We start from the raw sequence: 13,319 nt of genomic DNA on the forward strand, positions 1-13,319 counted from the left end.
GTTTTATATGATCTAATAAGCATGGGTCTTAATGCACGTACTGGATAGATCCATCCCACAATGCTAAAAGATAATTGTGATACTTAGCCGTATTTGTACATGATGGTGAATGTTTTTTCCCTCTAATTTTTAGATGAAATTATTCTCAACCAATTCCCACCCTGTCTTCTCTCTTTCTCACTTACTCTCACCACATGATTTCAGTCCTAGGTGTAAACTGAAGCAATATAAAAACTTGCAAATTATGGCAGCAATTAGATGGTTCGCCTATGTGCTTGGGATTTCAGTAAGGCACCATGCAAAGCAGAGGCTCTCTCATGATTAAAACGCCCACATAGGTCAACTTTTATGATAACAGTGTTATTAGTATCATTAATTAAGACTGGCGTAGGTCTGATTATGATCAGGAAATGTGCTGGTGACCTCTGCACCTGTTGACCTCAGGCTAAAGCACCCTGTGTTCTCACACGTCCAGTCTGTCTGTAACAAATGAGAAGGTCCTCCACTGCCTCAACCCCCAGATCCGAATTCCCTCACCATAACCAAGGGCATCCAAGGGCATGCTGGTTCTACCTTAACATTTAACTAAGGCGCACATCTGCTCCTGAGTCGAAACATTTAGGAGCACACTAATGCATCCCAATTAGCAGATGTGTTCAGTTAGCACACATCAATTTTCAACAGCAATTGCTCCTAAAAGGGGAGCACTGTAGAGCTCATTTTCACTTCACGGTAATTTTGTTTAGCTTTCGAGGCTAAGGAATAGTGCACCACATTAAAATATAGTTGCTGCATTGACCAGCGTTATCCATTTTCCCACTTTTTTATTCCAAATGCGCCGTAAGTACTCTCCCGGTCCAGTGAGCAGTGCAGTGTGTCACGTGGGGAACGGGTCTGCACTCAATAAAGCGATGGTACATTACGAGGTCAGGGGCCAGACCAGTGGCATTAGAGAGCTATTACTGACAACTCTCAGGTTCTGAATTAGCTTTGGCAGCCCAGGGCGATGTCTCCATTGTTTGATATGGTGATCTTTGTGGCAGGAATAAATCATTCAAAATCCTCTTGATTTTAAGCGTGGAATGTAAATGCATGCTGTACAATGTAACGGTGGAGACTTGAGTCAAATTTCATTTTCCTATAAGATGCAGGGATGCTGAAAATCAAAAGCTTTGTGTGTGTATGTGTGTGTGTCTGCATGAATGGGAGGCTTACAGTATGATGTTCTGCTGCACTCGTAGACGCAATTACAGAACAAATCAATTGCAAATGCATCACTTCACAAAGCGGGGTATATCAAAATCTCTCTCCCTCCCCCTTCTCTGTGCAATGAATGAGCGTGATAAACCAACAGCGGCCGGGACAACAGCCTCTTGCAGACAGAAATATGAGCTGTTTTTATGAAAGACTATCTGAGCCGTGGAACTGCGGCAGAAGAGGGGCCTCATTGATCGAAAGTGCCCTAGCTCTAACTGAAGAGTAATAAATATGCACCCCCCAAGGATGATTAATAAGCACAAGTGCACTTGTGCATGAGCTACATGCGCTGTTATAAATAAACCCAGTCTCTTGCAAGATGCTGCTCTGCCTCTCCCTCTACACATTTCTGTCTCGGTGTCTTACCTGGGTTTATTTCTGCCCACAGGTGTCAGTTCATCCTTTTTTACACTTTTCCCCACACATTTCACTGTTCTTTATAGGCTTCTAAAAAGTAGTTTTCAGGGTTTTAATGTACATAATAAATGAACAGCAAGTATAAACATTAGGCGTTGCATAGTTTTTGTAAAGAAGGTGGAATGGTTGTGACCCCTGGATGATTATTAAGGCCTGAATATCTATTAAGACATCTTATGTAATCTGACATAATTTACCATTTAAAAAGAAAATGAATCATCTAATACTGAAATAAGGACTCCAAGATTTTTTTAATTCCAGTGAACTGAGCTATTTTCCATTTCAACTTTACTAATGATCTATTTTCACAAATATGCATTTGTTTTGCTTTATTTAAAAAATCATTTGCTAACAAAGTATCATTGCAGTTTCATGGCTGTCTGCCCAGACAAAAAATATTTCATTTGCTCTTCTTTCCTCTACAGACACACAACAACTTTTCTTTTTGGGTTTCTTTTTCCACAGTTAAAATAGAATGCTCTGACCTTTCCAAATGTGCGCTCGCTTATTACGGCAAGAGAAAGAGAGACGCGGAGACAGAAATACGGAGGAGGGGCGAGCTTAGTTATTTCAAGCATTTGCCTCACGCATTCTGTTGTGGTGAACATCTGGGAAACTACCGTCTGGAAGTCTTTAGATGTGTAACGAAGGTTACAGCTCATTTTTGGCCCCTGAGCAGTCTCTTGGTTGTAAAGGGGCCATTCACATTTGCATGTATGTACGTGACCTACCTCTGTCCACTTGCTCATGAGTGGAGGATGCAGGCACTGATCTCTACTTTGTCCTCCAGTATGTACAGTATGAAGCTTAGAAGCACTGCTATCTGAGGGACTTTGCTCAGCAAAGCTTCGAATTACAGCATCCAGTAATGAAAAAAAATTGTGCACCTTCAAAGCTTCAGACAATGTGGGAGAAGTGATAAAACAGTCTGTCTGATCCCTGGGTTATTATAGCTTGAGTAAAAATAATCTGAGATGAAAGTGAGAAAAAAAGACCCAAAAATACACAGGCCTTGAATAACCCAGTGGATAAACTGTGAACAACTTGTAAAATGTACTAATGGCAAGAGGCGGCTTTCTACTTCCCAGAGACAACCTTACCTTGAAAATAAGGGCTTTGAATAAACCTTGCAGTTGCTCAATTTTTGAATTTATATTGTAAACAAAGAGAGGACCTTGTTAACTAAGAATGGCAGTGTCTTTTCCTGACACATGGTTTAATTTGTGTGTGGGGGACTACATTTGGAAGACGCTCATTCCCGTGATTGGCATTGACCATATTTTTGTGTTTTGTTTTGTTTTACACAACAGTGAAAAGCCCATGCCTGTTATCGATGGCACAAAGCCAGTTAACATTGCTCCGTCCTCAGAGATGAGTTCTGCAGGCTGGGCACCGGAGGTAAACAGTATTGATCTTGAAAAAGGGAAGAAAAAAAAATGCTGTCGTCTCAGAGAAGACCCTCTATAGTTTCCTAGAGGGACTATGTAAGCATTACAGGAAGAGGATGACTAATGCCTGCTGGATTCCTCTGAAACCTGATCTCTTCCTTGGAAATGAGGAGGGCTCTTGCTTATTCTGATATGAGGCTTGGCAATGCTCATTTTTTTGTGAACTCTCACATCTGTTCGGTGTGAAACGGGCAGGCGCAAGTGGCAGAAACCCAGCGATGACTTCCACCCGACGCGTCCGCCCCGTTTATGAGCTGTGGACATCGCATGACGTAATTCTGCTAATGCACAATTAACAGAGAGTGCTGAAAATAGCACTCTAATGAACTCTAATATTGCTATAAGCAAACATTATAAGCCAATAATAAATCTCTGCTCAGCTGGAGCATTTTACTGGCGAATGTATCTGGGTTTTTTCTAACAAAGGAATAGGGCTCATCATCTTCGTGCTGTGTGCTTGCATCAAAAGTTTTTTTTGTTTTTTTCAAAATTAACAAAATATTCCTATATGTACAAGCTACAAGTAACATTCCATAGTTTTGCCTGGCTTCAACTGCAAAGTCACACTTCACTTATGTCTGGATATTCATAAACATTAACTCTGAGTTGTTGTTGTTGGAAGTGGCAGAGCTTACATTCCATAGACTTTCTTACCATAACTAGTGAAACATTATGTGCTTTCCATAGATTAGTGAAACATAATCTAATAAAAATATACGTATCAAATGAAAGAAAGGTGAAATTTGGTGGTATGGTGGTAATCCCATCCAACACACCTCTCTTATTGTGCATACCATGACAGCATAATACATGTCTATTCAAATATTCAGCTTTCTTTATATACACACTATTGCCATGGTGACCACGCCAGTCAAATAATTCAGGATATCATTGAATTAATCATTAATAATAAGCAATACATCAAACTTATATGTTCTACTGTATGTCAGGACTATTAAGATACCAGGAAATTGACTAATTGGAAAATAAAATGTGTGTATTTATAAATTAGCACTCACATAAAAAAAGGTGCACGAATAAAAATAAATAATGAAGAATCAAATAGTAATGACTTACCTACAGTATTTTATATGTTTTGTGTTCAATCAAGGTAATGTGATTTTATGAATTTGAATCGAACACAGGGTGGCGCTCCTCCTTCCCGGGCGCAGGTGTGATCTCACCGCTGGACAGCCAGCCTGGTGGTGTCTGATCACGTTTCCTTCTTAAGCCCTGCTCCCCAAAAGACATAAGTAGATAGAGTCACACATCTTGCGGCCATTAGAGTACTTTTGGCCATACAGGACCATTGAGTCAGGAATGACTGGCTCTACCTTGCATTCTCAAAACAACTGTGTTGTGAAGGGAATGCATAGCCAGCCGCAAAAATAAAATGATGCTAAGAATGTTAAACCATTGTTGCCACATACTACTACTACTACTACTACTACTACTAATAATAATAATAATAATAATAATAATAGTCAATACTACCATGAGAATATGAATTAATTCTACAAAGGCTAAATATTCTGCACACCACGCACACGATGAATTCTCTCTGTAGGCTACTGTGCTTTTAAATTAATCATTCTCCTAGCAGGCTGATAATAAATTAACTGGCGCGAAATGGGAGACATAAGAAGGCAGTAGTTCAACGAATAAGTTAGGCATTTTCAAGTCAAAGTGGTAACGTGCACACTTTTTGCACACACAACGTTTCAACGAATAAAATAGGCTACACAGGAAACGTTCACAAGTGCGTAATGATTTTGAACATCTTCTAAAAAGTGGAGACGGCTACTCTATAATTGCAACGCTTACCCAAGGTAGATACGTATCACAGGAAGAATGACTTTAGTATAACAAGTAAATGCTCGTGTGTGGTTTATTATCACATCACTGTCGGATTCAATTTGGCCGAAATGACTTAAACGCATGCCCCGAGGTATCAGCTCAGACTATGACACAGTTTAACACGAAATATGCAACACCTGAAGCCATACGATCCAAGTGAATACTTGAATCCACGTTCTCCAGAAACGGTGCAATGCTCAGTACAATCGTGATGTAAACATTGTCTCCAAGAACTGGATCGAGTTACACAGGACTGCGTCACGCATTGGATCACATGGCAATTACTGCCATCTCAAGCATCAAGTCTTGGGTTTAAAGATTTGTCTTTTCCCCTCTTCTTCGGTTAGTTCGTGTTGCATGCTATAGGTGTTATCGCGGCTACTACCAGCTCTAATCCAATGCACTGATCTGAACGCGCTGGGCTCCAGCTCAACGCGAATGTCTCTTTGGAGTAAAGGGGACGTTCTAATTGGTTTCTCAATGAAATCTAACCACCAACTCCCTGGAGTGTTCTGAGGATTAGCACTCAACATATCCAGTCGCTTACCGCCCAAACATCATTTGTCTGTACCTTTCAGTTGAATCAGCAGTAAGGACTGTAACAGGGTCGAAAAGGTCCACGCGTCGGATTTTTAGTGCCAGGTGTCTACCTCAGAAACGAGACAGCTCGACCACAGCATCCACCGGATTTTCTTATCGCCACTCGTACGCGGGAGAAAAGTTTGTGCCGATTCTAAAATGAGTGACCTCGAAGAGGACTTTGCCAAAATCCTCATGCTAAAGGAGGAGAGGATAAGAGACATGGAGAGACGCCTAGCCGAAAAGGAGGAAGAGATCCAGGAATTGAGAAGAAAACTCCACAAATGTCAATCCGTTTTACCAAGCGCTCAGATAATTGGACCTAGGACCCGGCGAGCCCAAGGCATTTCGGCGGAACCTCAGACGTACAGATCCTTCCAGGATCTGACCAGTCAAGCCTTTCGGAAATACGCAAAGTCTGACAAGTAAGGCGTTGTTTTTACTTCGCTTCACCTTGTGGGATACCATTATGTCATTGCATTGCAATTTTACAGCACATGATCCACAATTAAATAATGTGTATGTATGTAGGCCTATGTATGTATGTATGTATGTATGTATGTATGTATGTATGTATGTGTGCATATACGTTTATATGTGTTGTATTGTATTGTTCAGAGTTGGCATTGTAGGCTGCTTTTAAAATGCATGTTTGCGATAAGAGAATATCAGGCGAATCCAATCACCATACTGTAGTCTAAGGTAGCAGCCGCCACTGAAACTTGAGTCAGACTACATTTAGATAGTTTTTGCAGATGTCACCGGCCGATCAATCGGCCAACACTTTCATTCTGAAGGGGAAAGGTAGTTCTAAGTGGAGAAAATAACATACGCCATCAACGAGTTTAATTGATCTGCTCCATCACAGAATTCCCAGGGGAAATTCGATGGAGGAAGTGTAGTGCATTATTGGCTTTTAGTAGATGGACGTTGAGAGCTGAAATGCATGTTTAAGGACATTTAATACTCAATTAGAAATGCTTTGTGTGATCCTATTTTTCCTCAGATTTTTTCTTGGCTTTTCATGATGTTAGATCTAAAGCCGTAGCCAATATGTTCACTTCTCACACACGCACATCCACACACACTCACGGGTAACTGTTAGCTACAATATAAATGTGCCTCGTTTTTATTTTTGTTCTGGGCAGGCGTGGGGAATGCCATTACATTGGCTTCTGTTTAGTAACTGACATGTTCACACAGGTGAACTATCACATTTTTAAAAATGAGTGTTAGATCTGATATATCTGAATCGACAGATAATGTTGTCAATAAAATCAGAGAAGAGAAAATTGATGATGATTAATTTGTGTGTATTCGCTATGTACTGTTTTAGTGTTTTAAACTTTATTTGCCTTTAGGGTAGCACATCTCATTATCACATTTGAGCTACCTCGTCTTCATGCAGTTTAGCTGAGAGAATATTTCATTTTTCAAGCATTAACAGGAATGGAGCGCTTGGTTTAGGGTCTTGTCAGAAGCCGCTGGTAACCTAGTTCTTTTGACGGCATTGCGAAATAATGTAATTGAAACAACAAATCGACGAAATAGAAATAGGCCTAACAGGAAATGTTAGAAACAGATTATTCTTTCACAAGGTTATAAATTCCCTGAAGTTATGAATCACTATTTTCCTTGTTGGTGTGTATCTACATGTAGGCCTTCTTCTCCAGTGTGGGTAATTCCTGTTTGAGCAATTCCAACTTCAAACAATGTTGTCGTTGACACATAGGGGAGACCAAGGATGATTGTAACGCTTTTTGCTCCAACATGTACACTCAGTGAGCACTTATTAGATATTTTTTCAACTTTTTATTTTATTTTTTACTTATTGGTCTTCTGTTCCTATAGCCTATCCACTTAGGCTGTGTGTTCAAAGATGCTCTTCTGCATACCACTGTTATAATGCGTGGCTATTTGCGTTACTGTCACCTTCCTGTCAGTGTGACAGTAACGTGTTTTTGCCGGTAGAACTGCAGCTCACTGGATTCTTTTTGTTTTTAGCACCATTCTCTGCAAACTCATGAGACTGTTGTGCATGAAATTCCCAGGAGATCAGCAGTTTATGAGATACTCAAACCACTGTTCTACTGTTGTGATTATTTTAAACATTGCAACATTAAACAAGTTGAATCTCTCATTTATGTTACACCACAGATTATTAAACTATTTTAACTTTGTGATATTAAACATATTCACTCAACTTTCTCAATGTGATTTTCATAGCAGGGGTGTCCAATCTTAAAATGGTTGGTGTACGTGCAGGCTTTTGTTTTAGCCAAGCACTGTGACAGCTGATTCAACTAATTAACAATCATGGTCTTCAATCAAGCTATCAAGTTATAAGTCATCTTGAAAAGAAGATTCAGATATCCCCACAGGCCCTTTTCAGATAAAAGTTGACACTCTTGTTACTGTATATAGTCTACATTATTATATCGTACACATTTTCCATTTACATGAAAACAATTTAGATTATACAACATACCTTGATCTGGGTTACAAAATCAGTACATAACCTATAGGAGTCAAATCAACAGCTTTTGTTAACCAACCCAGTCTTTAACTACCACACTACCACACACCACCCTTATATGTAATTAAGGGTGCAATGTATATTTCTGGAGTGGACACTGGACTCCAGTCAAAGTGTTATGGTGCCAAGTGCACACTTCAGAGTGTAGACTTATGCGATGGACACAAAGGATACCTAACATACAGTATGGCTAAATTACAGTAATACCTTGTAAATTCACAACGTAACTTTCAGCTACACTGTGCAATCGACAACCAAATACAGCTTCAAATAAAACCACATTGAAAAGGATAACCTATTCAGTAGCTTCAAACGATATCACAAGACAAGATACACCCTAATGCACTGTATTGCTACACATATAATATCACCTTGGAAGACACAACCTAATCAATAGTTATAAATAATACCACCTTGAAAGACACAACCTATCGTATGGTACGTCTACTAATAATACCACCTTGCAAGGCTTGGCTCAGATTTTCTTCCAGTCTGACTAGACATCATCCTGAGAGGATGTCATGAAATCATGACCACTGTCTGAGCCGGCACTGCCCGGAGGAAAGCCATCGACCTGCTCCACTCTGCCAGGCGCTTCCTGTTCCTTACATGTGATTAATATTTTATGTCTGCTGCAACTATAAATTACTGTTCAAGGTAATAGCCAGAATCACTTTCAGCTTTTAAAAGAAACTTTTGATGCTCTATCTAGTTCACATTAAGACTATTTCTTATTGGTCATTGGGATAATGGCTGGACATTGTGAAACTGAAATTTTCATTTTAATTCTGAAGTATAAAATGATTTGTGTAATAGTGGCATTGCCTTATTTTAGCTTCCCTCAGAACATATTTTAAATTTGTATAAATATTAAGTTTCTCTGGACAGGTAACTAGTTTTGGATGAAATCTGTCTATAGTTTTCCATCTTCATGCTGTGGTAAACAATGCCATGACACAACAAATGTTAGCTGCTTAATTGAGATTCTGTGATGGGCTATGAATACTTTTACATGTAATATATTTGCACCTGACTTAGCTTATACACAATGTTACCACTGGATGGCAGCAAAATTCTGTCGTGTCAACTATACAGAGATAAACATGAAAGTTTAGGAAAAAATGTAAGTTAAATGTAAGGAAGTTAAGTACTTTCAGACAGATTTAATGATACATTGAATTATATCACCATTGAAAGTAGCTAAAATGTTAAGCTAATTTATGCTACGAAGTCTCTTCCTGACATTGGCAAAATATATGTGATATTAAAAAGGAGCCGTCTACCACGGAGGGCTACATTGGAAGATCTGTGGCCCAATATGAACGACGGTCACAGGGTGCAGTAAACAGAAAAACCCTGCCGCGCTGGGATTCGTATCCCGGCTCTGCGGCAGTAGATTCATTCTTGGGTGCCTTATCTTAAAAGACAGGAAGAAAGGTTGACTGGATGCTCAAGGCACTTGACGTCCTTCAGAGTTTGACTGCTGTTAATCGGGTAACACAAACCACCAAATGCATACAGGGTGGCAGTATAGCATAGCTGTAAGGGAAATAGGCCTAAACACTTTTGTTCTTATAACTCTCCATTAAAGACTAACAAAATATCAGACTATTCTGGAAAGCAAATCAAGCACACAAAAAATGCACATACTATGTAATCAGATACTGTACACTGATGTCTCACACGGAGAGGCCATTCATAAGAAAGGTTTCCATTAGTCTTAATATGTGCAACCAGAGTCGAGTCTTCTTCATCATATAACAACGTCATTAATAACAGATCACATTTCTATTGATCTGTAATAGAAACAGGAAGATGGAGTAAAGTAAAAGGTCAGTTTAAATCCTACAGAATAACATTTTAAGTGTTAGGTTTAAAGTAATTATTACTATTATTATTATTATTATTATTATTATTATTATTATTAGTAGTAGTAGTAGTAGTAGTAATAGTAGTATAGTAGTAGAAGTAGTAGTAATAAGAAAAACAATAATTTTGTTAATAAGAAAAAGAAGGAGAAGGAGAAGAAGATCTGCTTTGAGTTCTGTACCAACAACAAAATCATGAATGAGAGGACATCCATCTTGAGTGCAGGTCCCCAGAGTAGTAACTCACCCAACGGTACGCTGACTCAATACTGCCCTGTGAGTCCTATGGCCCAGTGACTCACCCATCATTTAACAAGACCGGGTGTATGCACATCCACAATAATTATGGGTGCATTTCTGATATTCACCTTCCCCTCGTGACAGCCTCTGTTGTTTGAAACATTGTCTTTGCAGATGCATATTTAAACATGTTTTTCCCGTGGCCCAGGGGGAGGGTCTCGTTTGGCAATGTTTGGCTTTCCTCGTTACTCAATGGTCACTCCTGTGGTCAGTAGGTCTGCTTGTGCCAGCTGGTCCAGGAGTGCAGTCATCTGGCTCAATAGCAGTGAGGCTCAGCCGGTTGAAAAGACGTGGTGGTCGGCTGTGTGCCAGGTTTCCTGTCCTAAATCCACTGATGATATTGCAGTAATGGCACAGGACTGCAAATATAGTTAGGCATTTTAAACTGGGAGAAAGTAAAACAACGGGGAAAAAGTTAAATAAAAAAATGAACCCATCAAACTGTACAGTAGTTATCTCGTCTGAAAAGCCTTGTCAGAATAAAAAGTTTCTGTCCTTTCACCGATTGTTTGCTCACACGGTCATGACAAAACTTTTTTCTCATTGGATTTCATTACTTTCATTACTTGAATAATATACTTTATGGGTGAAACATTTTACCTATTTACCATGGTGGCCAAAGTGCACTTTAGTATACTATACCTGAATGAGATTAAATACAAAACCAGAAGTTTTGAAAACATTCTGAAGGTCAAGGCTGAGTTTTTACTTCTGTACATCCTGTCTGGACTGTTTCCTTTTCACTTCAATATCTGTCCACAAGAAACACAAGGTGAATGTTTAACTTAGTAATGTATATATGCCACTTTAATTTGTGTCACACATTCTCCTAGACCAGGACACTTTCTCAAAATTCACCTAAATTTGATTTGCTAAAATGCAGTATACATTATATACTTACACCCAACTACTGAAAGGACATATCACCTGTGATAACTTATAAATGCACTTTGAACAAAATTGGATTTTAAAGGTTGCCCTTGAAACAAAACTCACTCCTTTTTAACAGTCACTCTTATTAGTCTCCTGCCATTTCTGGCCATAGTGACCATAGTGACATAAACTGATATATTGATATACAACACAGATACTGGCATCGCCTGCAGTACAATCAGTTGTCACGCATCAATTGTAAAGCGTTTTGGAAAAAAGCGCTATATACAGTAAATTCTGTCCATTTACAAAAATTACAAATATTCCAGTAACCCACATCTAAAGGACCTGTGTCTTCTACAGCCGACTAATTTTCTCTTTACCAGTAATTGTTTTGTGTGGTTGCAAAGATTACAAGCCTATTTATTTTTTACAAGTTTAGCCCTTTTTTAGACCACCCAATGAATGGTTTATAGCACCACGTGGGATGTATTAAACTTTGTGTCAGAGGAAGCTGTAAAATATGCAATACTAAACACTGTAGTGTCTGAGAGGTGAAAATGACTGACATAGCTTCCAAGAGCATTTGGTCAGGCACCATAACACTGTAAAAAATGGATTTGCAAAGTGGAATTGTGTTACCCCAGCAATCTATTGACAGATATGGGTATGTCTACTGAGATAGAGTAGCTAGCTAGAATATTTTGTCTGAGATTTGAGAGTGTTAATAGATTTGAGTTAAATATGCACATCCCAGGACTGTCAGCCTGTCAGATAATTTTCTAACATGTGTTTCATGGAAAAAAAATGTTTTAAAGACGTGATTTTTTTAGTGATTAAAATGATAAACTGATGAAAACAGTGGGGTCCTATTTGCTGAAAGTGTAGAGACCTGCCCACTTACACAAACCCGTTTGTGGAAAGCATGCACTTAAACCGCAAAGCACTTAAACACACCATTTCAACAACCTTAATTGATTGCGACTGGCTATAACCATAACTAGCATACACATACACACAACATCCCTTTTTATACATAGCCTCTCCATTTTAGGGTACCAAGAGTAATTGGACAGTTGCCTTCTCAACGGCTTCTGATTAGTCAGGTGTGTTCAATCGCTTCCATGGTGCAGGTATAAGAAAGCTTTCAGTATCTAGTCTTGATTCTACGCTTTTGATTGCCTTTGGATTCTGTTATTGGCATTTGTCAACATGAGGACCTGAGTTGAACTGAACATACTGAAGATGGTATTTTCATGTACATTCAGTATGAAACATTGTTATCTACTTATCTTTCGATAGGCCTACTGTAACTGATAAAGTGTAGGACAGGTTTTTGGGGTTGCATTTTTAGGTGTAGATGTTTAGAGGTTAATGGTTTGAGAAATGGATTTGGGTTTTTAGATTAGATTTAGATCCAGCTACACTGCAAATGACAGATTTCACACTCTTTAACACTGTCAACATCCATAGTAACCAGATAATTACAACGATGCAGTATTTAGAGAAGCATGACATCGAATCAATAAAATAGCTTACATTACTTGTAGCAGTAGCAGGAGCTTGTGATACTGTAGGCCTACCTTTTACTAGTTTCTAAATATACCTTTCTAAATGACTAAATAGGCAACCTACTGTTTAAGGTGATAACATTGTGACAGTGAGGGACACACTGGAGCTATAGTAGGTCTACAATATAGTACTGTAATTAAGTTATGCATAATATATGAGGCGTAAACCAGAGCATTACAGCTGAAAATATAGACCGGGCGAAATGACATATGGTGGGAACAAATGTGAGTGTTCTTCCTATTATTCTCACCGCAAAACTCCTTAAATTAGTAATCAACAAGCTCTTTCAAACGCACTTGACAATGGAAAGTGCTCTCTGGGTCGTGCAGATAAAAGCTCTTGCATTACCAGCGTCTCTTCCTCTCAGACGGAACAGAAGCTCGGGTGAACGCTCAAGCGTCGCGTACCCCACTCCGCTTACTTTGATCTGTGCTGCTCCCTGGTGTAAAATCCAACTATGACCAGCGTGGAATTACCAGCTACCAGCTGAGCTACCAACATCGCTTGGGTTGGTCAAACGATGTTGAGTATGGAGCTGGTATGAACTGGTCAACCAGCTGCCAGCTGTTTTTTTGTTGTTGTTATTTTTTTCTACAGGGCTGCTACGTCTTA

The 13,319-nt window shown here is 39.2% G+C and overlaps 1 protein-coding gene across 1 annotated transcript in view; it reads left to right on the forward strand.

Annotated features, from left to right (window-relative positions):
* Positions 1-5,386: 5,386 nt before the first annotated feature.
* prkg1b (protein kinase cGMP-dependent 1b) overlaps positions 5,387-13,319 on the forward strand; it is a 125,792-nt gene continuing 117,859 nt past the window's right edge. Inside the window, exon 1 of the mRNA XM_061231344.1 lies at positions 5,387-5,983. Coding sequence (XP_061087328.1) covers positions 5,718-5,983 — 266 coding nt within the window. The 5' untranslated portion in view covers positions 5,387-5,717. The remainder of the gene's footprint in view (positions 5,984-13,319) is intronic.

Source organism: Conger conger, chromosome 2 (assembly GCF_963514075.1).
Source record: "Conger conger chromosome 2, fConCon1.1, whole genome shotgun sequence".
NCBI lineage: Eukaryota > Metazoa > Chordata > Actinopteri > Anguilliformes > Congridae > Conger > Conger conger.